The sequence below is a fragment of the Lithobates pipiens genome, unplaced genomic scaffold (genome assembly GCF_037356315.1).
Source record: "Lithobates pipiens isolate NorthernLeopardFrog02 unplaced genomic scaffold, aLitPip1_a1.2 Scaffold_3, whole genome shotgun sequence".
NCBI classification, from domain to species: Eukaryota; Metazoa; Chordata; class Amphibia; order Anura; family Ranidae; genus Lithobates; species Lithobates pipiens.
Window position 1 is genome coordinate 240,013,310 of NW_027507790.1, and position 26,168 is coordinate 240,039,477.

At 42.9% G+C, this 26,168-nt stretch overlaps 1 protein-coding gene across 2 annotated transcripts in view; it reads left to right on the top strand.

Moving 5' to 3' along the window:
- The window catches only part of LOC143941042 (phospholipid-transporting ATPase IC-like), a 170,382-nt gene that overhangs the window by 107,751 nt on the left and 36,463 nt on the right, over nucleotides 1–26,168 (top strand). For both annotated transcript variants that reach the window (XM_077462951.1, XM_077462952.1), the window contains 4 exons: nucleotides 5,583–5,774; nucleotides 8,065–8,177; nucleotides 12,017–12,181; nucleotides 15,748–15,859. In XM_077462951.1, coding sequence (XP_077319077.1) covers nucleotides 5,583–5,774; nucleotides 8,065–8,177; nucleotides 12,017–12,181; nucleotides 15,748–15,859 — 582 coding nt within the window. The remainder of the gene's footprint in view (nucleotides 1–5,582; nucleotides 5,775–8,064; nucleotides 8,178–12,016; nucleotides 12,182–15,747; nucleotides 15,860–26,168) is intronic.

Below are 26,168 nucleotides of genomic sequence, written 5' to 3' on the forward strand. Positions count from 1 at the left end.
ATACTGTGCAGGCAGTGTACACAGTATATAATACAGTGTGTACAGTATATAATACATTGCAGTCAGGGTACAGTATATAATAAAGTGCAGTCGGTGTACAGTATATAATACAGTGCATTCAGTGTACAGTATATAGCGCAGTGCAGAGTATATACTACAGTGCAGTGCAGAGTATACAATGAGAAAAAGTGAAAAATACCGCGCTGTCACCTAAAACATAAGACAGCAGCCAGCACAGCAAGAGACAAATGCAATTGAAAATAACTGGTAAATGTGCAGCCCTAAATGTAAACGGTCATAATAAATGAGACTGTCAATGATACAGAGAAAAGATTAACATTATACACTCTGAATGATAAACGTGCAAAAACATAAATGAATATACTAAATATAGTCCATGCTCTAATGGAAAATAAATGAATATAGTCCATGGATGAAAACTGAGATATGATATTAGTCCAGGTAAGTGAATGACCACTTTCTGCATTAATAGGAGGACAAATGTGAAGAGAAGATAATGGGAGAAGCCACCACCAACATAAGAAACTATGTATACTACAGTGCAGTGCAGAGTGTATAATACAGTGTAGTGCAGTGTGAAAAAAAATCCCTATAATGTCTGGAAGGCCACCAAAGAGAGGCAGACGCTCACAGGCCACTAAAAGAGGGCAAGCAGCCTCTGTGTCTACAGTGAAAAGTGGTGGTCACAGACATGGTGCATCCTCTGCGGGCGGGGTACGCGTGTCCTTTTTTTCTGCTGCTGGCCGTGTTATTGTGCCACAACATGAAGAAGAGTTGGTGGAGTGGATAAATAAGCCACCCTAATCCCCTTCATTCTCTGTCACCCAGGCTCATACTAGTTTGCCTTCCCACGCAGCTGCCAGGGCGGACTATTCCACCGGCTCCTTGACCACAGTTACTCCTTCCGTAGCCCCACCATCATGCACGGAGTCACCAGAATTCTTCAACCATAGTGACGATTACGTGCTGCTGGAGGATGCGCAGCTATTTGAATGCTACAATGTTGGTTCCCAGGATGAGGAAGGGAGTAACATAAGCCTAGAGAGAGGGGGTACCACAGAAGGACAAGAAACTAGTAGTCATGTTCCCCCAGCTGCAGCATACTGCCAAGTTTGCTCCAGTGACGAGGAGGGAGGGGAGGATGAGGTCACTGACTGTACTTGGGTACCTAAGAGAATAGAGGAGGAAAGTGAGGAGGAGGAGGAGGAGGAACAACTCCAACAAGGCAGCAGGGTCCAGCTTGAGGGCAGCCACTCTATTGCATCACACCATAGAGCTCCACAGGTGAAGAGTGCTGCTGACTCCCCGCTGACTTCCAAAAGTTTATTGGTGTGGGCCATTTTAAACACATGTGCAGCAAACCGCAGCGTTGCTATTTGCAATCTCTGCCTGAAGCAGATCAAGCGCGGCCAGAACACCAGCTGCTTGGGCACAACATGCTTGACAAGACATATGAAAACCTGCTATGCAGTCCGTTGGCAACGGCACCTGAAAGACCCACATCATAAAAAAAATGCAAACTTCTCCTTGTTCCTCATGTGGGATATCAACCCTTACTATACCTCAAGTCCTCTCCCAAAAACCTGCACGAAGAGGAATGAAGGTATAGCAATAGGTGCCACAAGTACTTGCTCCCAATCTGCTAGCAGTACACTGTCCCAGCCATCCACATACTCAGTGTCTAAATGCTAGCTTGGCCAAATTGCTAGCATTATAACTGCTGCCTTTTCATCTGGTAGACTCTGCCCCCTTTTGTGAATTTGTGACATGTGCTATACTACAGTGACAGCTTCCAAAAATACATTTCTTTTCACATAAAGGCCATTCCAGCTCTGTACCCTCATGTGGAAGGCAGTGTTTTGGCCACATTGGACAGGGCGGTCAGCAGCAAGGTTCACATTACCGCTGACTCATGGTCCAGCAGGCATAGTCAGGGATGTTATATTTACTTCACGGCGCACTGGGTAACTCTGCTGGCAGCTGGGAAGGATGCAGGACAGGGTTCAGTGTTGGCACTTGTTCTGCCTCAATGCCTCCAAAAAGCTGGTGGTGATTCTGCCACATTTGTCTGCTGCACCCCCTCCTCTTCTCTTTCCTCTATGGCCTCTTCTGCTGAATTGTCCTCTGAACCAGCAGTGCTCCCTAAGCGTTCAAGAGGCTACAGAAGCAGTCAGGCTAAAAGATGCCATGCGGTGCTCCAGTTGGTCTGTCTAGGGGACAAGAGCCACACTGGGGCAGAGATTGTGTCAGCTCTGCAGGGGCAGGCTAAGAGGTGGGTGATGCCATGGCAGCTTGAGCCAGGAATGGTTGTATGCGACAATGGTACCAACCTTCTCTCCGCCCTCCGACAGGGACACTTGACCCATGTTCCATGCTTGGCACACCTCCTGAATTTGGTGGTGCAGCTTTTCTTGACCAGATACCCAGGCTTACAAGATCTTCTGAGGCGGGCCAGAAAAGTCGGTGGGCATTGTGGTCATACAATGCCAGTGCTCGGCTGGCTGACATTCAACGGAAATTCAAGCTGCTCACCAACCGCCTCATTTGTGACATGCCCACCAGGTGGAACTCAACATTTACAATGCTGCAGCAGCTGCACACACAGCAGAGGGCCATCAATAAGTACCTATGTGAGTATGGCATCAGGACAGGCTCAGGGGAGCTTGGCTTATTTTTTCTCTAATCTTCCTGCTGAAGCAAACGCTTTGTGGAATCATGGACAGGGCTCTTGAGGCAGAATAGCAGGAGGAAGAGGAGGACTTCCTTTCCTCACAAGGCCCTTGTTATGCAGATACCATTCCTGCAGGAGGAAGAGGAGGAGGATTGTGTTAGAATGGATGTAGAGGATAACATGCAGCAGTCTTCAAGGGATGGTTTTCAGTCCCCAGAAACCCAAGGAGTTGTATGTGGCTCGGTGGAGGTAGTTCCTGACAGTGTCATCCTTAGTGACCCAGAGGACTCAGAATCTCATGTCTCTTCAAACTTACACTGCAATGGGCTCCCTGATTCTGCAAAGTCTGCAAAAGGACCCGAGGATTTGTGGTATCAAGGAGAGAGATCATTACTGGCTGGAAACCCTGGAAACCCTGGAAACCCTGTTGCAGAGCTCACCCTGCCTTTCGCAACAGGAGCAGAGGATGAAACATCTTCAGGATGCCTTGAAGAAAAAAATTGGGTAATGCCTTTCCAGACCCTGGGAGGTTACCATTTCCTGCACAATGTGTTTCTGAGGCTTTGTTCAGTCAGAGGAAGAGCGATGGAGAAGATGGCTGGCTGACTGATGCCTTTAAACAATTCTTTAGTCCTCAGCACCCAGGGCAGCATCTGCATTATATGGTGCAGGAATATCTAGGGGCAAGAGCAGACTTCGAGACTTTTACAACTGAGCATCCACTGGGTAACTGGGTCTTGACGATGGACCACTGACCAGAACTTGCTCAATATGCAATCAAGCTACTGGCCTGTCCTGCATCCAGCATGCTTTCTGAATGGACATTCAGTGCTGCTGAAAGGTTTGTGATGGATCAAAGAGTGCGCCTGTCCACAGACTCTGTTGAGAGGCTGACATTTATCAAAATGAATCAGTCCTGGATCAGCAGCTATCAAGCCCCTGTTGCTGATGTAACTGACTGCCTATGCTGCCTATCCTATTCCTAGAATCCTGATTATGCTAGCTTCCAATAATATTTTTGGTTTAGGGTACCACCAACACCTCAGGCCCAATTTTTCTACACCCCTGTTTGACAGGGGTGTGCAATTACAATTTTTTTACTAATTTTTAACAGCAAGGCCTGTTACTTCACCCAGCAAGAATAACTGTGAGGGGTTACAGTATTCAGGCACCACCAGCACCCAAGGCCCAATTTTTTAGCACCTGTTTGACAGGGGCATGTAATTACAATTATATTACAATTTTTTAACAGCATGGCCCATTCTTGCACCCAACCAGAGTAACTGTGAGGGGTTGCAGTGTTCAGGCACCACTTGGAATGGGTGAATGGTTTGGGTCGAGCATAAGTTTCACCTGAACATCACTCATTCAGGTACTCGCCTAACACCTGAACTTTCTAGCCACTTAGTGGGATGTTTGCCCATCGAGTGCACAGTGAATAGGTTGTTGAGGCTTCCCCGCTGAGAGCTAAATTAAAAAAAATGATTGTACAAAAAGGAATGTCAATTTTAAAAAAATTGGGGAAAAACTGCGTGGGGGATAGTTTGGGTCTGGTATGGATTTTAACCACTTCCCCACCAACGCATTGTAAAATGACACCAGCAGGAACACTCCCTCCCCCCTGCATCCCATCAGAGTACCCGAGTACCTATCTGCAGCCCATACTTCAAAGAATATACGTTGGGGTGATTTCTTTCCTAAATTAGGTAATTTTGTGGGTAAGTCCACTGTCCTGGTGCTCAAGGACCTTCAAAAGTGTGATAGGTACGAATAAAATTAGAACATTAATCTATGCTCCTAGAATGCCTGATGGTGCTTCCTGCATGTTGGGCCTCTCTGTGTGGCCAGGCTATGAAAAAGTCTCACACATGTGGTATCAGGAGGAGTGGCAGAATGTATTTTGGGGTGTAACTGGAAGTATGCATATGCTGTGTGTGAGAAATTATTTGTTATTCTGACAATTTTGTGTAAAAAAAAAAATTCTTAATTTTCCCAAGAATTGTGGGAAAAAATGACAACCTCAAAAAACTCACTATGCCTCTTAATAAATACCTTGGACTGTTTAGTTTCCATAAAGGGATCATTTGGTGGGAATTTGTACTGTCCTGACATTTCAGAGCCTCAAGAAATGAGATAGGCCATATCGCGTGTGATCACATTTTTATGATTTGGATCATAGCTTGTAGACTCTATAACTTTCACACAAACTAAATAATATCCACTAATTTGGGTTATTTTTAGCAAAGATATGTAGCAGTATAAATATGGGTCAAATTTATGAACAAAAATTACTTATTTGCAAAATTTTATAATAAAGAATAAAAAAAAGTGTTTTTTTTTTCAAAATGTTTTCTCTTTTTATTACTTATATCGCAAAAAAGAAAAAACCCAGTGGCAATTACATACCACCAAAATAAAGCTCTATTTGTGTGAAAAAAATGATAAAAAATTTGTTTGGGTACAGTGTTGCATGACTGAGTAATTGTCATTCAAAGTGTGAGAGCACTGAAAGATGAAAATTGGTCTGGGCAGGAAGGAATGAACGTGCCCTGTATTGAAGTGGTTAAGGGAAACTCTATGACAGAATTAAGGAAAAAAACGGTGTGGGGTCCCTCCAAAATCCATACCAGGCCCTTTGGGTCTGGCATAGATTTTAAGGGGAACTCTATGCCAAAATGTTAAAAAAATTAGAGAACACATTTTCTAGGTAAGTACACTGTGATCTCTGTATTCCTATCACTGCTAAAATATCAAATTTGACAAGAAAGAATCTTTAATATCTCTCTCATATTATTGCATAACATATCTTTAGTATTCTGGTCCCTGATATTTCCATTACATTTACCATGTAATATGGGATTAATTATATTTCCACGTCTTGTATTTTTAGATGGAGAGTTGTGCTATGAAGCGGCATCACCGGATGAAGGAGCCCTGGTGACAGCAGCCAGGAATTTTGGATTTGTGTTTCTATCAAGAACTCAGAGCACCATCACCATTAGCGAGCTGGGAAAGGAGGTCACATATGAACGTCTGGCCATCCTGGACTTTAACAGTGATAGAAAACGCATGTCTGTGATAGGTAAGTGTGTAACCCCACCACTTACCATATTTGCATAATAAAACTACCTATAGGAAGGTGGCAGTCACCCGATTCAGCTGGATTGTGTAATTTGCGCAACCATTGCTCAACTGCTCTTGATGAGAACAATTATTTAGGCACATTAGAAGACCTGTACTTGTGATAGGTTTCTTCCCCCCCCCCCCCCTCCCCTTTTCTGTCCATTGACACATCATGCTGATGGAGTATTGGAGTGCTTGAGAACACAGTTTATGCACACAGGGCAATTTACAGTCAACCTTTGCTTTGGCCATGAACTGCTGCCCCTCCCCAACGGCACATACTCACCTTCCCTTTTGCTTCACTGCTCTCTGTTTGTCTACTGGGAGCAAAGAGAGCTACTCATACTTCTGGGTATGGAGGAGCATGTGACCCACTAACTTTCCCTCCATACTGTTGCTTTGTAATTGGCCTCTCAGGCATGGAGTGCTGTCACAAGGGGGGTGGAGAGAGAGTTTCCAGATCTGTGTAGTTCTACTGTTCTCTCTGTTCTATTGTTGGTATCTCAAGTATCCCTATTCTGCTTGTTCCTGTACTCAGAAAAGGCTGTGTACTATAAAGCCTTGTACAGGCACGTTATAGCATATAAATCACGTTTTAAGATCCTTGCATATGATACTGATGTATGAACCGTGAATCTTCCTGGCAGAAAGTTCCTGCACAAAAAACACAGGAGTGCAATCCATATAGTATGCACAATCCCACGAAAAGAGTCACGTGCATGTTATACAGGGATGGGTTCTGGATGGGAAATACACTATATTGTGCAAATTGGGACATATATTGGGACGCCTGCCTTTACACGCACATGAACTTTAATGGCATCCCAGTCTTGGTCCGTAGGATTCAATATTGAGTTGGTCCACCCTTTGGTGCTGTAACAGCTTCAACTCTTCTGGGAATGCTGTCCACAAGGTGTCTGTGGGAATGTTTGACCATTCTTCCAGAAGCACATTTGTGAGGTCAGGCACTGATGTTGAATTAGAAGGCCTGGCTTGCATTCTCTGCAAGGTCCATAAAGATATGGATGAGAGCGTTTTGGGTGGAGGAACTATAACACCTTTGGGATGAATTAGAGCGGAGACTTCGAGCCAGGTCTTTCATCCAACATCAGTGCCTGATCTCACAAATGTGCTTCTAGAAGAATGGTCAAACATTCCCATAGACACACTCCTAAATCTTTCCAGGATAGTCCAGTTTGAGAGGAAAGAACCAAATTCAACACTCTCTGGATTGACAAGTCCTCATTTGGGTCTCAGAGAGACTTTTTGGGTGGGAAAGAGCCTCCAAACCCTGAATACAAGGACTTTGGTCCGGAAAGGGTTAAACTACCTGCAAGGGAAGCTTGAAAGGTAGGAGGAAGGTGTCTGCACATGTGTATGAGAGAGCATGGAGTGCTTGACAGCTGTGACAAAGTGTGAACTATCTGGGCACTGAGACTGTTTTGCTAACCTCCTGTGGCTTCTCTTTTACCCTGAAGCAGGCGGAACCTCATTTTTTTTATTGCAGAAGAAAGCTGTTGTTTGTTTTGTGAGTCCAAAAAAACAGACTTTCCAGCAGAATAGGTCCCTGACGGACTTTCGGCGGAGTCCCGACAGACTTGCTCACACACGAACGGACTAAGTCCATTCTAAAGTCTGTTTGTTTTGAAAATAATGACGTAAGATGGGACTAAAAAAGGAATTTCAATAACCAGTAGCCAATAGCTCCCGTATTTGGTCCATCGGACAAGCATACACACTAATGGTTTTCCCGATAGGAATTGAGTCCGTCGCACAGATTTGAAATATGTTCTATTGCTAGGTCCGTCTGATTTTTTTAATGAAAAGGATCGGATTAGCCCACACGTGATTGGATTGTCCGACAGACTGATTCCGTTGGACCTAGTCTGCTGGAAAGTCCAGTTGTGTGTACGCGCCATTAATTTTACAAGCAGCTGGTTGGTGATCTTGGGCTCTCCATATTACAACGTGTATGCCTGCAAAAAAGAAAAAGTTACAAAATCTACTATTCAAGGAAGAGGTGTAACTGATGTGCATACTCACATATAGGCATGTAAAATGCTTACTGGTAATACCAATTTTTTTATTTTTTTAATGCGGTGCTAGTTTACTGATATTTGCATGCCTGTGTTACAGACCCATTGAAAGCAATGTGTTGTGTTCAGATCAGTAAAAAAGTGTAAGCTTACTATTTTATTGAAGCAGTGTTGCAGATTTAAAAACAAGCACTTTGTCTCTGTTTTTTGCAGTACGGTATCCAGATGGGAAGATAAGACTTTACTGTAAAGGCGCTGACACCATCATATATGATCGGCTGCATTCAAACAACTTAATCAAGGAGCCGACTCAGAAGGCATTAGATGTGAGTCTGTATTACGTTACAGTGACATGGGGGGGGGGATTTTTATTTGGCACAATTCTCTTTTGCCTTCGGGTCCCTTAAAGGATAATTCCACATTTTGCAGATAAAAATCAAATCAAATGCACCAATATTGAAAATTAACCAAGATGTAAATGTATTACGTTTTGCATTTGAGCCTGCAAAGCATGGGTGGGATACTCTTTCTGCTGCAGAATCTTCTTCCAGCTCAAGTCCATATCAAGGTATGGACCTTTAGTTTCAGTGTTGGAAGAGCAGGAAGTGTTGTGACCTCACTGCACTTGTAGTACCTTGAGAACTATTTTGGTAGCAGGTCGAGCTATGCACAGCCATGCTGAGATTCAAATATGACAGCCGGTGGGGAAAAGGTCCCCTAGATTCCGTAAGGGGAAAGAAGAGGTTTAGGTGGTTTGGGGGCTGTGTTACACTCTAAACATAAGTGTAATTTGAAGCATGGTCTGAAAGGTACGTGGTTTCAAACCATGCTTTCAGACATTTTTATGCATTCAAACAATATTTTTTATTACTGATCTTTATAAATGATATAGGGTCTGGGATTAAAAGTACAATTTCAGTGTTTGCGGATGACACCAAGCTATGCAGTGGAAGAATGTCCTTACAGGATGTCTCCAATTTACAAGCCAACCTCAGTGCACTGTTTAATTGGGCGACTATGTGGCAAATGAGGTTTAATGTAGATAAATGTAAAGTTATGCACTTGGGGGCTAAGAATATGCATGCATCATACATACTAGGGGAGGTACAACTGGGAGGATCCATAGTGGAGAAAGATCTGGGGGTTTTGGTAGATCATAAGCTCAAAAATAGCATGCAATGCCAAGCTGCGGTTTCCAAAGCGAGCAAAATCTTTTTTTTTGTATTAAGAGAGGTATGGACTCCAGAGAGAGAGATATCATTTTGCCCCCCTGTACAAATCATTAGTAAGACCTTATCTGGAATATGCAGTTCAGTTTTGGGCACCAGTTCTCAAAAAGGATATCGGGGAACTGGAGAAAGTGCAGAGAAGGGCAACCAAACTGATAAGAGGCATGGAGGAGCTCAGCTATGAGGAAAGATTAGAGGAACTGAATGTATTCTCTCTCGAAAAGAGGAGATTTAGGAGTGATATGATCAACATGTACAAATATATAAGGGGTCCATATAGTGAACTTGGTGCTGAGTTATTCACCTTAAGGTAAACACAGAGAACAAAGAAGCACTCTTTACGCCTAGAGGAAAAGAGATTTCATCTCCAAATACGGAAAGGTTTCTTCACAGTAATGCCCCATACACGCGATTGTATTTTCTGACAACAAATGTTGGCTAGCTGGCTCTCAAATTTTCCGCCAACAAATTTTTGTTGTCGGACTTTCTGACCATGTGTACACAAGTCCGTCGCACAAAAGTCCACACATGCGGCTTGTCAAACTATCCGTTCGTAATGGAGATATCACATGACTATTGAACTTCATTTTTATTGGCTCGCCATACGTCTTGTACGTCACTACGTTCGTAATTGTTAGCCAACATTTGTGTGACCGTGTGTATGCAAGACAAGTTGGAGCCAACAACTTTCAAACAAAATATCACTGTTTTGTTGTCGGAAAGTCCAATCGTGTGTACGGGGCATTGGAGCTGTTAAAATGTGGACTAGACTCCTTCCAGAGGTGGTTCTGGCCAGCTCAGTAGATTGCTTTAAGAAAGGCCTGAATTCCTTCCTAAATGTACATAATATAATTGGGTACTGACATTCATAGGTAAAGTTAATCCAGGGAAAATCTGGGGATCGGGATTGAATTTTTTTCATTGCTGTAGCAAACTGGATTATGCTTTGGTGGGGTTTTTCGCCTTCCTCTGTATCAACTGTGGGTATAAGATTGTGTATATGGGATTGTATGATATTATATTTTATTTATATATTTTTATGGTTGAACTGGATGGACTTTTGTCGTTTTCCAACCTGACTAACAATGTAACTATGTAAGCTTGTTCATTTTCCTGCCCCCAGCCTGTGATTGGACATTGAAGCAACATAAGAAAAATAATGTCAGTTGTAAAGTAACAAGGATATTGCACACCAAATGCAGTTTGCAGGAAAAAATGTACTACGTAGTCAGGAATATAGAATGTGGATCCAGCGAGCTTTCCTAATACCACTGAGGATAAAAAAGGATTTTTCTCTTTTAAAGCAAATTGAAACACACTTTATATGACATGCAGATATTTTTCTCTTGGCTGCTGTGAGTTATTGCTAGTTGTATCTTGTTTTAAATGCAACTTTATACATTGACATACCCAGTCTGTCCAGACAGTATGGTCACTTACTGATTTGGACCAACTACAGGCAGCTTAACTCTTCAATATGACACAAAAGTTGAATCCAAAGCAATTTGACTTCAGATAATTTTAGTATATTTCAGTTTATTTCGTACCTGTAAAAAACAAAACAAAAAAAACCATACAAAATAAAAGAAGTAATTATTCAGTAGTAGACAATCACAAAACAAGTTACAAGAGAAGACAAAAAAGAACTATAAACAATAATTTAGTTTACATATCCGAAAAGGAGTGGGAAGAAGTACAAACGTATTTAATTCCACTGCGTCTCTATAAGTGATAACAAACTTTTCATTGTCCCATCGCTTATGAACCCATTCAATATTTAATAATTCAAATATAATATACTAATTACCAATAATCTAACTACAATATCATACACATATATACATATATATATATATATATATATATATATATATATATATATATATATATATATATATATATATACATACATGCATGTACACACCCAAACAAAAATAACAATAATACAAAAAAGAAATAAATCAATAACAATATTAATAAACAAATAAACACACAATAATAGTTCAAACCCCTTCATTCTTATACATTTCTTCTTTTAAACTGGTGTATGCTTAGACATTTCTCGAGCTCCACATTGAAACTGTTCCACCGTTTCACTCCACAAATAGAAATACAGAAGCTTTTCCTAGTTGCCTGTGCAGTCAAGAGTTTTAAAATTAAATATCGGGTTTCGGTCTGGACTCTGTGCAGGCCAGTCAAATTCCTCCACCCAAAACTCGCTCATCCATGTCTTTATGGACCTTGTTTTGTCATGTTGGAACAGGAAGGGGCCATTCCCAAACTGTTCCCACAAAAATGTCTTGGTATGCTGTCGCCTTAAGAGTTGCCTTCACTAGAACTAAGGGGCCAACCCCAAACCCTGAAAAGCAATCTCACACCATAATCCCCCCTCCACCAAATGCTTTGGCCAAGTGCACAAAGCAAGTTCCATAAAGACATGGATGAGCGAGTTTGGGGTGAAGGAACTTGACTGGCCTACACAGAGCCCTGGCCTCAACGTGATAGAACCCCTTTGGGATGAATTAGAGCGGAGACTTTGAGCCAGTCCTTCTTGTCCACATCAGTGTCTGACCTCACAAATGTGCTTCTGGAAGAATGGTCAAACATTCCCATAGACACATGCCTAAACCTTATGGAGATCCTACCCAGAATAGTTGAAGCTGTTATAGCTGCAAAGGGTGGGCCAACTCAATATTGAACCCTACAGATTAAGACTGGAATGCCATTAAAGTTGATGTGCGGGTAGGCGTCCAAGTATTTTTGGTAATCTAGTATATGTGTAGCCCTTGGGTGATTTAAGGCCCACCACTGTCCTATGTAGATTTTAGACTGTTATAAAAATATTATGTGGATGAGTGTGGAAAGGAGGCACTAGGGAAAGCAAAATATAAGCAAATTAATCTTCAGCTTTGAGCATTCACGGTGTTCCTCATCAGGTGTTTGCCGAAGAGACTCTTAGGACCCTGTGCCTGTGCTACAAGGACATCAGCGAGGAAGAGTTTGACGCATGGAGCAAGAGGTATAAGGCAGCCAGTGTGGCAATCAACAATCGTGATGGAGCTTTGGATGAAGTATATGAAGCGATTGAAACTGACCTTGTGGTATGTGACACAATCCTTTCTACACAATTATTAATATTAAATACATCCTGTCAAGTTGCCTGCACAAACCACCAACCATTCATATTCAACATACACTGCATATGCCGCCATATTGTATATTCTATAATACAAAAACAGTTGCAGAATAGAAAGTCTTGCCAATGTGACTATGTGAATCCAATTAAACTCAACCAAAACTTTTTTTATACTTTCAGATAGAATGGGAAGGGTTAGAACCGCTACCTGTTTAAATTCTGCAAACATCTTTCTTTATCACCTTAATAAAATAATAGGCATTCGACATATAGGTATAACGAGGGGTCAAGTCCTGGGGAAAAAAGTGTGGGAACTCCCACCCAAGATCCACTCCCCCACCAAAAAAAAAAAAAATGATACGCTCATATGCATATATATTTCTCAGAAAATACAGTGCAACATTTATTGTAAAGTACCAGTTTACAAAAACAAAATAAGTTAACTTGTCAAACTAACAGAATAATCACCACAAGAACGGAGGGGGACAGCAGAACAGAGGGGGGCAGCAGAAGGGTGGGGGAAATGGGGGAAAACTGGAAGGGGACAGTAGCAGAACGGAGGGGGACACAGAAGAAAACTGGAGGGGGACAGTAGCAGAACGGAGGGGGAATGGGGGACAGCAGCAGAACGGAGGAGGAGCACGCTCACTGTAACTAACAAAGTGTGTGTAACACACTAACCTGGAAGTTGGTCAACGACTGGCGGGTGGCAAACTCGTAGCGGACCTCGTGGGCGGGAGGACTCGGAGGCTCAGCTCAGGAGAGGAGAAGTTGAACTGGAGAAGTCTGGCCGCTCAGAGTTGGGCTACACTGCTGGCAATGTGCTACAGTGGCTGCGAGAGTAGTCTGTCACTGACTGGGCAGTGGGCACAGGCTGGATCCTTACCAGCAGTAAGTGTGGCTCTGTCTGGTGTGGTGTCTGTGGCTGGCTGCTGTCTCTTGGAGGCGCTGCTCAGCCTAGCAACTCAAGTTACTCAGGCATATGCAGGACGAGGCTGCTAATGGGAACTGAGTTCCTGTTGTGGAAAAAGTACAGGAACTCCGTTCCCATGCGTTCCCGCAGGACTTGAGCCCTGGGTATAACCAATGGTCATGATAAAAAAGATTGTCTCAAACGTTAATTATGTCATTATCTCTTTTGACTTTTTACTTATTCTATTGTTATGGTAATGGGATTGCAACACTATCCCATTGGACACTATCCCAATCTCACTATAGTCTCGGCCAGGGGTCTCCAAACTTTCTAAGCAAAGGCCTAATTTACAGTCCTTCAGGCTTTAGGGGGCCAGACTTTGGCCATTGGGAGTTGAAAATGTCCTGGTGTCATCAGGGATAAACAATGCCACATCTTTAGTGAGAAGAGTAATGCCCCATCATTGGTATTAGTGGGCAAAATAGTGCCCTATTGTTAGTGTCAGTGACAAAAATGATGTCCCTGTTGCTTGTGTGAGTAGAAGGAATAGTGCCACGTGGGCTGGATAAAGACAAGCAAAGGGACACATCCGGCCAAACCGGGGTGGCAGTTTGGAGACCACTAATATAGGCCAAAGAGATAGTATACATTCCTTTTTGTGTGTAGGCTTGTGGGCTTGGGGGTACTAGTGGGAATTAAGCCCCTGGTTATTTTACTGCAATAGTCTATTTCATGTAAGTATAGGGGACAAGTGTAGGTGAAGCTAGCCATTGTGCACATAGTTGGTAGGGGACTCTCTGTGCTGTAAGACTTAGCCCTTGTGCACACGGTCGGAGATTCCGTCGGAATGTGTCCTATCAGACCGTTTTGTCGGATAATCTGACTGTGTGGTATGCATCGGACTGTTTCTGTCGGAATATCCATCGGACCCAATTTTCCAACTTATTGTAAATATTTTCCGACAAACTGGTCCGATCGGACATACTCCGATCATGTGTAGAGAATTTTGATCGGACAAAGTGCCACGCATGCTCAGATCAAATTCCTACACCAAAGCTATTGGCTACTAGCGTGAACGTAGTCCCATCGTAACGAAATAACGTCATCACGTTCTGAACGATCGGATTTTCCGACAACTTGGTCCGACCGTGTGTATGCAACAGTTTCGGACACAATCCGTTGGACAAAATCCAACGGATTTGGTTGGCAGAATGTCCGACCGTGTGTACAAGGGCTTAAAGTGTTTGTTACCCCAACGCTTCAAATTCCTGATATGTGCCTGCTGTACCATGTACTTGTATGAGAAAGTATCCTGTTCTCTTTGTGTGAGATCCATGGTGTTCCTGCTAGTCCCTCTGCTTTCCTATTAAAAGCTGATCACACTAAGCAGGAGAACACAACATGGTCAGTTCTCTAGCTATGCTAAGAACTCAGCCTGATCTCCTCCAATAATCAGACTTGTCCTGATACAGTCTGTCACTGGGAAGCTCGGTGTGCTGCTGTTTCGCCTCCCACCAGCTCTTATGCAGCTGAAAAAAGAGGAAAGGTACTCACTTATAAAAAAGGAAAAAAATATTTATAATGTTTTTTTTTTCATATCTATACAAAAATGTTTTGCCTTTAATTTCTATTTTAAATGTAATGGCTTGTTTTGCAAAGTGATAGTTTATGTTCCTCCACCCATTTCTCCAATTTTCACCTTCTTGTCGAGCTAATGGCCTCCAGCAGAATATTCTTGTCTTGACACTTCTGGATGTTTCAGAAGCCCCTGCTGTGCACTGTGGTTCTGCCTCTGCACCATTACAGATTCAATTAGAGAGAGACAGTCTACAGGAAAACATTTGTGCTGAGCTTTATCTGCAAAAATTCCACAACCTTTCATTCAACCAGTCTTATGGGTATACTGTAAAATATATTTATTTATAAAATAAAGATAGTAAAATAAATAGTAATAATATATTAAATATCTACTGTCACTTGGCTGTAGTCTGTGATCTTGAGTCCCACTCCGCTGACAGTGGAAGTGTTCGATCTCCATAACTCGCAGAGAAAGAGAACAACTGGCAAACCCTTGTAAAGGAATCTCTCCAACATCTTGGAAGATCTCTACATGTGATACTGAACACTTCCAGAATTGAAAATGATTGGTATCGCTCTATTCTTATGAGGGTAATCAGAAAGACAATAGCCGATATTAATTCGCTGGGTGGGCTCAGCGCGCAGTGTTCTGCGTCCCAAGCCCACCCTTTTTTGAAGCCTATTAGAGCCTCAGGCTCTAATCGTGCTTAAAAAAAAAAAAAAAACAATTTAAATCCATGCATCCAGCATCCTGCATGTAGATTAGAGGTCGGGCGCATGGATTAGGGGGGCAGCACCCCTGCGACCCTTATGGATAGGTCGCCACTGACCCAGTAGTATGTGACCTTGGTGGACACATTTGGGTCCAAACATGGTTAGTTGATAACTTTGTCAAGTATGATTGGATGCTACCGGAAAGAGAAACGCGTTAACCTTCAAAGCAAGGCCTCAGACTATTTCTTCAATTTAGTGTTGGTGTTTAGAGGGGGGAAAATTCTGGGTTTTTCATTTTGAATGTACTTTTTATTTTACTTTTTTAGTTACTGGGAGCTACAGCAATCGAAGACAAGTTACAGGACGGAGTGCCAGAGACTATCTACACTTTGGCAAAAGCAGAAATAAAGATCTGGGTTCTAACTGGAGACAAGAAAGGTAAACTGGGCTGTATAGTTCTCAAATAAAGCAAGACTAAAAACCGCATTTATTCCTAGGGAGATTCCGTCCATTACCGGGATGCCAAACTCACGGGGATTGATTTACTAAAACTGGAGAGTGCAAAATCTGATGTAGCTCTGCATAGAAACCAATCAGCTTCCAAGATTTATTGTCAGAGCTTAATTGAACAAGCTAAAGTTAGAAGCTGCAACCATGGGCGTGCCCACGGGGTGTGCCAGGTGTGCCCAGGCTCACCCTAATCATCCCTGTGCTCTTGCTGCTAGTGCTAGTTGTGACTGCTGCGAGCCTGCGACATTGTCTGTGTAGCTCATGTCACCACTGGGGTCGGTCCGGGCAAGCAAAAACATCTGTGAGCTGCGAGTGGGAGGAAATTAAGCAGGGACTAGGGAGTGGCCGGTACCACAGCTACGGATTGATCCAGCCACATTTGGGTCTTCTATAGTTCTGGCTGCAGATCCCACAGGTGGCAGCGGAGTGATATACATCTGCCCCCCCCCCACCCCACCCCCCACCTCCTCTCTCTCCCTTGGTCCCTTGGAAGAAACAGTGGTGCCTCAGCCTCGGCAGGCAGGTGGCTCAGTGAGGTGAGCAGTGAGATAGCACTGAGCAGGGCAGGCAGCCAGACACATGATGAACCCCCCCAAAAAAAGGCAACTCGATATGAACCCTGCCTCACTTGTCAGCAAAAAAGTAAGTGTGCATCTTTTTTATATATATATGTATATATATATATATATATATATATATATATATATATACACACACACACACACACACACATATATATATATATACAGTGGTGTGAAAAAGTGTTTGCCCCCTTCCTCATTTCCTGTTCCTTTGCATGTTTGTCACACTTAAGTGTTTCGGAACATCAAACCAATTTAAACAATAGTCAAGGACAACACAAGTAAACACAAAATGCAATTTGTAAATGAAGGTGTTTATTATTAAAGGTGAAAAAAAATCCAAACCATCATGGCCCTGTGTGAAAAAGTGATTGCCCCCCTTGTTAAAACATACTGTAACTGTGGTTGTCCACACCTGAGTTCAATTTCTCTAGCCACACCCAGGCCTGATTATTGCCACACCTGTTCACAATCAAGGCATCACTTAAATAGGAGCTGCTTGACACAGTAAGGTCCACCAGAAGATCCTTAAAAGCTACACATCATGCCGAGACCCAAAGAAATTCAGAAACAATTGAGAAAGAAAGTAATTGAGATCTATCAGTCTGGAAAGGGTTATAAAGCCATTTCCAAAGCTTTGGGAATCCAGCGAACCACAGTGAGAGCCATTATCCACAAATGGCGAAGACATGGAACACTGGTGAACCTTCCCAGGAGTGGCCGGCCGCCCAAAATTACCCCAAGAGCTCAGCGACGACTCATCCAAGAGGTCACAAAAGACCCCACAACAACGTCCAAGGAACTGCAGGCCTCACTTGCCTCAGTTAAGGTCAGCGTTCATGCCTCCACCATCAGGAAAAGACTGGGCAAAAATGGCCTGCATGGCAGAGTTCCAAGGAGAAAACCACTGCTGAGCAAAAAGAACATCAAAGCTCGTCTCAATTTCTCCACAACACATCTTGATGATCCCCAAGACTTTTGGGACAACATTCTGTGGACCGATGAGACAAAAGTGGAACTCTTTGGAAGGTGTGTGTCCAAGTATATCTGGCGTAGAAGGAACACTGCATTTCATAAAAAGAACATTATACCAACAGTAAAATATGGTGGTGGTAGTGTGATGGTCTGGGGCTGTTTTGCTGCTTCAGGACCTGGAAGACTTGCCGTGATAAAAGGAACTATGAATTCTGCTGTCTACCAAGAGATCCTGAAGGAGAATGTCCGACCATCTGTTCGTGTACTCAAGCTGAAACGAACTTGGGTTCTGCAGCAGGACAATGATCCTAAACACACCAGCAAGTCCACCACCGAATGGCTGAAGAAAAACAAAATGAAGACTTTGGAGTGGCCTAGCCAAAGTCCTGACCTGAATCCTATTGAGATGTTGTGGTATGACCTTAAAAAGGCCGTTCATGCTCGAAAACCCTCTAATGTAACTGAATTAGGACAATTCTGCAAAGATGAGTGGGCCAAAATTCCACCAGGACGTTGTAAAAGCCTCATTGCACGTTATCGCAAACGCTTGGTTGCAGTTGTTGCTGCTAAGGGTGGCCCAACCAGTTATTAGATTTAGGGGGCAATCACTTTTTCACACAGGGCCATGATGGTTTGGATTTTTTTTCACCTTTAATAATAAACACCTTCATTTACAAATTGCATTTTGTGTTTACTTGTGTTGTCCTTGACTATTGTTTAAATTGGTTTGATGTTCCGAAACACTTAAGTGTGACAAACATGCAAAGGAACAGGAAATGAGGAAGGGGGCAAACACTTTTTCACACCACTGTATATATATATATATATGTATGTATGTATGTATACATGTGTGCGTGTATGTATGTATGTATATATATATATATATATATACACACACACACACACATATATATACACATATATACATACATACATACATACATATATATATATATATATATATATATATATATATGTATGTATATTTAAAAATACACACTTACTTTTTTTGCTGACAAGTCACACAGGGTTCATATTGATTTGAATTGTATGTGTTATATATATAAAATAAAATTAAAATATATAAATATATATATTACATATACAATTCAGATCGATATGAACCCTGGCTGGCTTGTCAGCAAAAAAGTAAGTGTGTATTTATGTATTTATACAGGCACACCCCACTTTTAAGTACACAATGGGGTTTATTTACTAAAGCTAGAAAGTGAAAAATCAGGCTCACTTCTGAATAGAAACCAATGAGCTTCTAACCCCAGATTGTTCAATTAAGCTTTGGTAATAAAACCCCATTGGTTTCTATGCAGAAGGAAGCTTGATTTTGCACTTTCTAGCTTTAGTAAATAAACCCCATTGTGTACTTAAAAGTGGGGTATGCCTGGATATATATATATATTTATATATATATATACATATTTATTTATTGCCCATACATACATTAAGTAATTTTTTTTTCAATTGTTCTCACACGTGTTAAAATAACACTTCGATAATGTTATTTTATTTTAATGTGTGAGAAATTTTTTTAAAAATCACATTTAAAAATCAACTTAACCACGACCTTTCGAACATTTTCCCCCTTCATGACCAGGCCATTTTTTGTTATTTAACTGCGCTACTGACAATTGTGCAGCCATGCAACACCTTACCCAAATTAATTTTATATATTTTTTTCATGCAAATAGAGCTTTCTTTTGGTCGTATTTGATCCCCACTAGGTCTTTTATTTTTTGCTAAACACAAAAAGAATGAAAAATTAAAAAAAAAAAACACGTTTTCTATTTACTACTGTTACTACTACTACTGTTATAAAACCTATCTATTAAAATCTATTTTCTTCAAAAATTGAGGCCAAAATGTATTCTACTACATGTCTTTGGTATTAAAAAAAATTCTAAGTTTATATTAACTACTTTCTGTATGCCCACAGCCCCAATATATGGCGGACAGGAAACAGTGCCAATGTGGGTTAACGTACCTGTACGTCGGCCCACATTGGAGGCTCCTGCATGGCTCACAGTGCACGCGCCTGAATCCCTGGTCTTGTACCATGTGACTGCTGTGTCCAATCAGAGTGTCCTGATCATCGCCATAACCCATACCAGCGTCCTGATCATCGCTGTACCCCATACCAGTGTCCTGATCACTGCCATAACCCATACCAGCATCCTGTTTTAATGTTTTAATATTTTATTACATTTTAAAATGTTTGTTTAAGTTTATAAGAGTGTGTGTGTGTGTATATATATATATATATATATATATATATATATATATATATATATATATATATATGTACTTACGTGTGTTTGAGCTTTGGTCTGAGGTGCACACCCTAAAGCATTAGGCTGCGCACGCCTATGACTGCAAAAGATTTTGCCCTCTCCAGTTTTAGTTAATTAACCCAATGGCCTCTACAGTGAGAAAAATAATTATGTGATCTCCTGCAGATTTTGTACGTTTGCCCACTTACAAAAAAAACGAAGGTTCTATCATTTTTATCATAGCTTTATTTTATATGATAGAGACAGAATATCAGCCACAAATTCAGAAAAAAAAAAACATAATACAAATGTTATTAATTAAGTTGCAGTTCAGTGAGTAAAATAAGTATTTGATCCTCAAGCAAAACATGACTTAGTACTTGGTGGAGAAACCCTTGTTGGCAAGCACAGAGGTAAGACAAGACTTGTAGTTGGTTCCCAGGTTTGCACACATCTCATAAGGGATTTCGGTCCACTCCTTAAGGTTTCTTGGCTGTCGTTTGGCAACTCAAAGTTTCAGTTCTCTCCAGACATTTTCTATAGGATTAACGTCTGGAGACCTCCATGACCTGGGCCACTCCATGACCTTAATGTGCTTCTGCTTGAGCCACTCCTTTGTTGCTTCGGTGATATGTTTTGGGTCATTGTCATGCTGGGAGACCCATCCGCAACCCATTTTCTGGATGAGGGAAGAAGGTTCTCATCCAAGATTTTACAATACATGGCCCTGTCCATTGACCCCTCAATGCAGAAAAGTCGGCCTGTAACTTTAGCAGAGAAACAGCCAAAGCATCATTTGTCCACCTCCGTGCTTAACTGTAGGGATGGTGTTCTTAGGATCATAGTCAGCATTTTTTTTTCTTACAAACACGGCGAGTTGAGATAATGCCAAAGAGCTCAATTTTGGTCTCATCTGACCACAACACTTTCTCCCAATCCTTCTCTGAATCATTTAGATGTTCATTGGCAAACTTCAGATGGGCCTGTACATGTGCCTTCTTGAGGAGGGGGACCTTGCAGATGCTGTAGGATTTCAATCCTTGACTGCGTATTGTGTTACCAATGGTTTGTATGGTGACTGTGGTTCCAACTGCCTTGAGATTATTCGCAAGCTCCTCCCATGTAGTTCTGGGATGATCCCTCACCTTTCTCATGATCATCCTTACCCCATGAGGCAAAATCTTGCATGAAGCTCCAGACCAAGGACGATTGATGGCTATTTTGCTCCAACAGTTGTCTCCTTAAGAAAATGGCATGGGGGTCCCCCAAATCCATACCAGATCCTTATCCGAGCACACAGCCCGCTGAAACCCAAGTACGACGGGAAGATTGGAGTGCAAAAATACTTTCTTAGTCCGCCGGACTTCATGCTGGAAAAGTCCGCTGAAGCCCACACACGATCGAATTGTCCGCTGAAATGCGTTTCAGCGGACTAAGTACGCCGGACAATCTGATTGTGTGTACGCGGCATTAGACTCCATTCACACAGGGGCAACACGACTTCCAGCGTGACTTTTGGAGACAACTTGGACACAACTTGAGTATGAATCACAGCGTGACTTGGAGAGACTTCAACACGACTTAGGGCGACTTAGAACACGACTTAAAGTCGCTCCAGGCTAGGCGACTTTGGCCGTGGCCAATCAGAGAATAATCAGCTCTTGAGGGGGAACTCCACACCAAATTTTAAATAAAAAACCAGCATGGGTTCCCCCTCCGGGAGCATACCAGGCCCTTAGGTCTGGTGTGGATTTTAAGGGGAACCCCCTACGCCGAAAAAAACACCTAAGGGCCTGGTATGCTCCCAGAGGGGGAACCCATGCCGTTTTTTTTTTTAATTTAAAATTTGCCGTGGAGTTCCCTCTCGAGAGCTGATTATTCTGTGAGAGAGGCGACAATGTCGCTTCAATATAGATGGAGATCCGACTTGGAGGCAACTTCAATTGAAATCAATGGGTACAAGTTGCCTAGAAGTCGGATTGAAGTAGTACAGGAACCTTTTCTGAAGTCGGAGCGACTTCAGTAGTGTGCATTAAGACGGCTCTCATTCACTTACATTGATTTTTACATGTAGCGTGACTTAAGGCGACAAGGGGCGACTTGAAATCTGATCCAAAGTTTCCCCTGTGTGAATGGAGTCTAAGGGTGTTGGTGGAGAACTGTCAGGAGCATGGACGGATGAGTATAGGACTTTAGGGGTGCTGGGCAGAGGGGGTCTCAATAGTACAGATATCCTTTAAATGAGCAGCCTCATTTCAATCGTTTTTTTCAGAATCTCTCTTAATAAGCAACAATTATCTCGCTTTTAAGCTCTTGCTTAAGACAGGCGGCAGCAAAAGGAATGCCAAGAGACAGGAGGCTGGCACTCCCCTCCCCCCACCCTCTGCATTTCTCTTACTGTTGCTTGTGTCAGGCAAGTACCAAGACAAGCGCTAGTTGTCAAGCAGATGTCTCCTTGCTACCTACATTGTCAGGTGGCCACAGGGATGCAGGCCCTGTCTGACTTTGTAGCTAGGCTTACGAACAGAAGACAGAACAGTTAAAAACAATTACCGGGAGAGTTCTTCTTTAACTACCTATAAAACAGGTAATAAGGAAGCATGGTTGCTTGACAAGTTATAGTATTATTTTGCATGATGTTTATAGCCCCAACAGTTTGCACAATGCTTTGCTGTGAGGGAATGAATGGTGATGGAGAATATAAAGGTTCCGTTGTTAAGAAGAGGTGGGATAGGTTTGCCTAAAGAGATGAGTTTTTGGAGATCACCTAAAAGCAGACAGAGTAAGGGATAGTCGACAGATTGGGGTAGGGAGATCCATAGGATGGGAGAGGCTCTGGAGAAATCATGGAGGTGAGCAAGGGGGGAGATGATGAGGGTACTAGGCAGCGGGAGGTCTTTGGATGAGCAGAGTGGATGATTTGGGTGATATTTTTTGATGAGGTTGGTGATATAGCTCAGAGCAGGGTTGTGTATGGCTTTGAATGTTGTTGTTAATATTTTGTACCATTTTACAATACTGGCTCGGCCACATCTTGAATATACTATCCAATTCTGGTCACCAATCCTCAGAAAGGATGTGCTTGAACTGAAGAGAGTCCATAGAAGAACAATAAAGCTAAAAGGGGGGCTGGAGGACCTCAGTTATGAGGAATGACTACTGACTACAAATGTATTCTCCCTGGAGAAGAAACGCTTAAGAGGGGATATGATCACAATATACAAATCCTTTAATGGTGATCCTAGCATCAGGAGGAATGTTTTTAATCTTGGGTCTCTAAAAAAGACATTGACCACACAATGAAGTTGGATAAGAAGTGGTTCAATCCTAAACTGCGTAAGGGTTTCTTACTGTTATGCCACGTACACACGATTTTAATTCCAGCCAGAAAAAGACCGATGAGAGCTTTTCATCGGAAAATGCGACCGTGTGTATGCTCCATTGGAATTTAGCTGTCCGAATTTCCGCCAGCCAAAAATTTATAGCATGTTCTCAATTTTCCAGACGGAAAAACTTTCTATCGGAAATTCCGATCGTGTGTATGCAATTCCGACACGCCAAAAATCACGCATGCTCAGATTCAACTACGAGACAGAAGCTATTGGCTACTGGCTATTGAACTTCCTTTTTCTAGTCCCATCAATCAAACGATTGGAATTTGGTGTGACCGTGTGTAGGCAAGACAGCATGAGTTGAGTTCCGTCGGAATTGCGTTGGGAAAACCATCAGAGCTTTTTTCCGACGAGAATTCCGATTGCGTGTATGCAGCACTCCCTTTCACAGCTGGTGCTGTCAGCCAGGAGTGTAGATAAGTTCTAACTGTTAGATTTGTTTCTTAGAGAACAAAATATACAGGGATAAGGAAAATGGTAGTCACACACACTCACAAACTCAGGTTCAACTGGATGGGCTGGTGTCTTTAGTCACCCTTATCAACTATGCAACTATATGTTGATAGAGTGGAATTTGGGGGTTTGGTAGAGAGGGGTGGCAATGGTTGAGTGTTTGATAAGCTTAATGATCCTAGAAGTAGTATTTATGATAGACTGAAGGGCAGGCATGTACTGGCCATCGGGACTACTGGGAGTTTCCCGGTGGGCCGATGGTTCAGTGGGCCGGTCATGTGCAGTCCTGGAGCCGCTCCTCTCTGACAGTGAGTGATCACGATTTCACTCCTGTCAGGTGGAGCAGCTGCCGTCACTTACTGGAGAGAGGATTAGGCTTTCTGCCCCCTCCAGCCTGTAGGGGGAGATAGACAGCCAGCAGACTTTGCTTCCTCTCTCCCCTTATCAATTGTCACTTATCATGATTGGAGAGAGGAACGAGATGCCTTCAGAACTGTGAGTACATGTGGGAGGGGGAGGAGAGAGAAGACACTCTGATGTAAGGGGGCTGCTGATGCAGACACTCTGATGTAAGGGGGCTGCTGATGGGGACACTTTGATGTGACGGGGCTGCTGATGGGGACACACTGATGTGAAGGGGGCTGCTGATGGGGACACACTGATGTGAAGGGGGCTGCTGATGTGGACACTCTGACGGGAACACACTGATGTGAAGGGGGCTGCTGGTGATGGGGACACACTGATGTGAAGGTGGCTGCTGGTGATGGGGACACACTGATGTGAAGGGGGCTGTTGATGATGGGGACACACTGATGTGAAGGGGGCTGTTGATAGGGACACTCTGATGGGGACACTCTGATGTGAAGGGGGCTGCTGATGGGGACACTCTGATGTGAAGGGGGCTGCTGATGGGGATGATCAATATTAAAGTGGGCCGCTCATGATGAAGTCCAGGGCCAAATTTTTGTTCCAGTCCAGCCCTGCTGAAGGGAGGATAACCTGTGTAGAGGTATGCCAACATAGAGAGAGTTGAAAGTGATCAAGAAATAACAAGAAAGTAGCTTTGTGGTGTCAAGGAATGGTCTTAAGAACCACCTTCAATACACTGGACTTTGCCTTTAAGGCCTCATACACACGGACGTTATAAAAACGGCCTGTTAAGCTAGTTACAACGTCAGGAAAAAATCAGTGTTAAAAACGCGATTTTATTAGCGTTTTGCTCTGGCGTCAATGCGCGTTTAACGGCGTTTGTAAGCGTTAAAGCTAAGGAGCATTTTTTTTTAATTATCCCATCACATTATAAAAATGTTTACAGCTCAAAAACGCTCACGCTAAAAAACCTTGGTATAGCTTTAATGCACGTTAATGCACGTTAATGCGTTAGCGTCAAAACTGCTCTAACATTGGAGCCTGTGAAGGCACTGGTCCTTGGTCCTTTTTTGGAGCTTAAAAACGGCCATGCTTGCTACAGCTCAAAAATGCCATGGTGTGTATGAGCCTATTGAATAACATGGAGTTGCCTTCTTAAGCAGCAAAAAAAGCTCAAAAAAGCCACTGTAAAAACGTCTGTGTGTATGAGGCCTAATAGTCATCACATGAAACATTGCCAGTTACAGATATTAAAAATAACCTATTATATCAAGAGACCAATTATAAAATCATGACACGGTGGTATCTTACACCTAGTCGCCTACACGCCATTTTCCCAGACACGTCAGCACGTTGCTGGCGATGTCATGAGGAGAGGGGGTCAATGTTACACATATTTTGGTCCTGCCCTAAGTTGACGCCCTTCTGGACTGCAGTACGAACGGTGTCTCAAAAATTTACGGACCTGCTGATTCCCAATGACCCGGCGTTCTCTCTACTCCATGTGTCCACCCTGCCCCCAGAAGATATAAGAGACATTTGACTAACGCAGCCAAGTCCTGTATCCCCCTACTTTGGAAACAAGACTGTCCTCCAACCGTAGCAATGTGGTTGAGGAGGGTAGAAGACATGAATAAAATGGAGGACTTGGTGTTGACAGCACAACACACACAGGACACCTACAGGAAAACCTGGTCTCTCTGGAATATGTTCATACTTTCAGATGAAGGAAAGTCGCTGCTTGCGACTTGAGCTGTTGTGATTATATAGACCAGGCATGTCCAAAGTCCGGCCCGCGGGCCAATCGCGGCCCGCGGTCCGGTTTTGAATGGCCCGCCTGGTTATTTAAACATATATATATTTTGTGGCCCTCGGCGATCTCCCATCGCCGGGGCCACAAAAGATATATAGTCCGGCTGTGTCGGAGGCGGGACGAGTGCCGTGCACACAGGAGGAGAATTTCCTGTTTACACGGCAGCTGTAATAGGAAGTCCCATCTCTGCCATTGGACGATTGTGCTGTCCATCAAAGGAGGCGGGACTTTCTCTTAAAGAGGCCGTTGTGTAAACAGGAGATTCTCCTGTAAGATGTCTCGTCCTGCCCCCTCCATGTCCCCTCCATGGCTGCACTGATGGTAATGGTGGCTGCATTCCTGGCAATTGCAATTGTGGATCTGCATTCC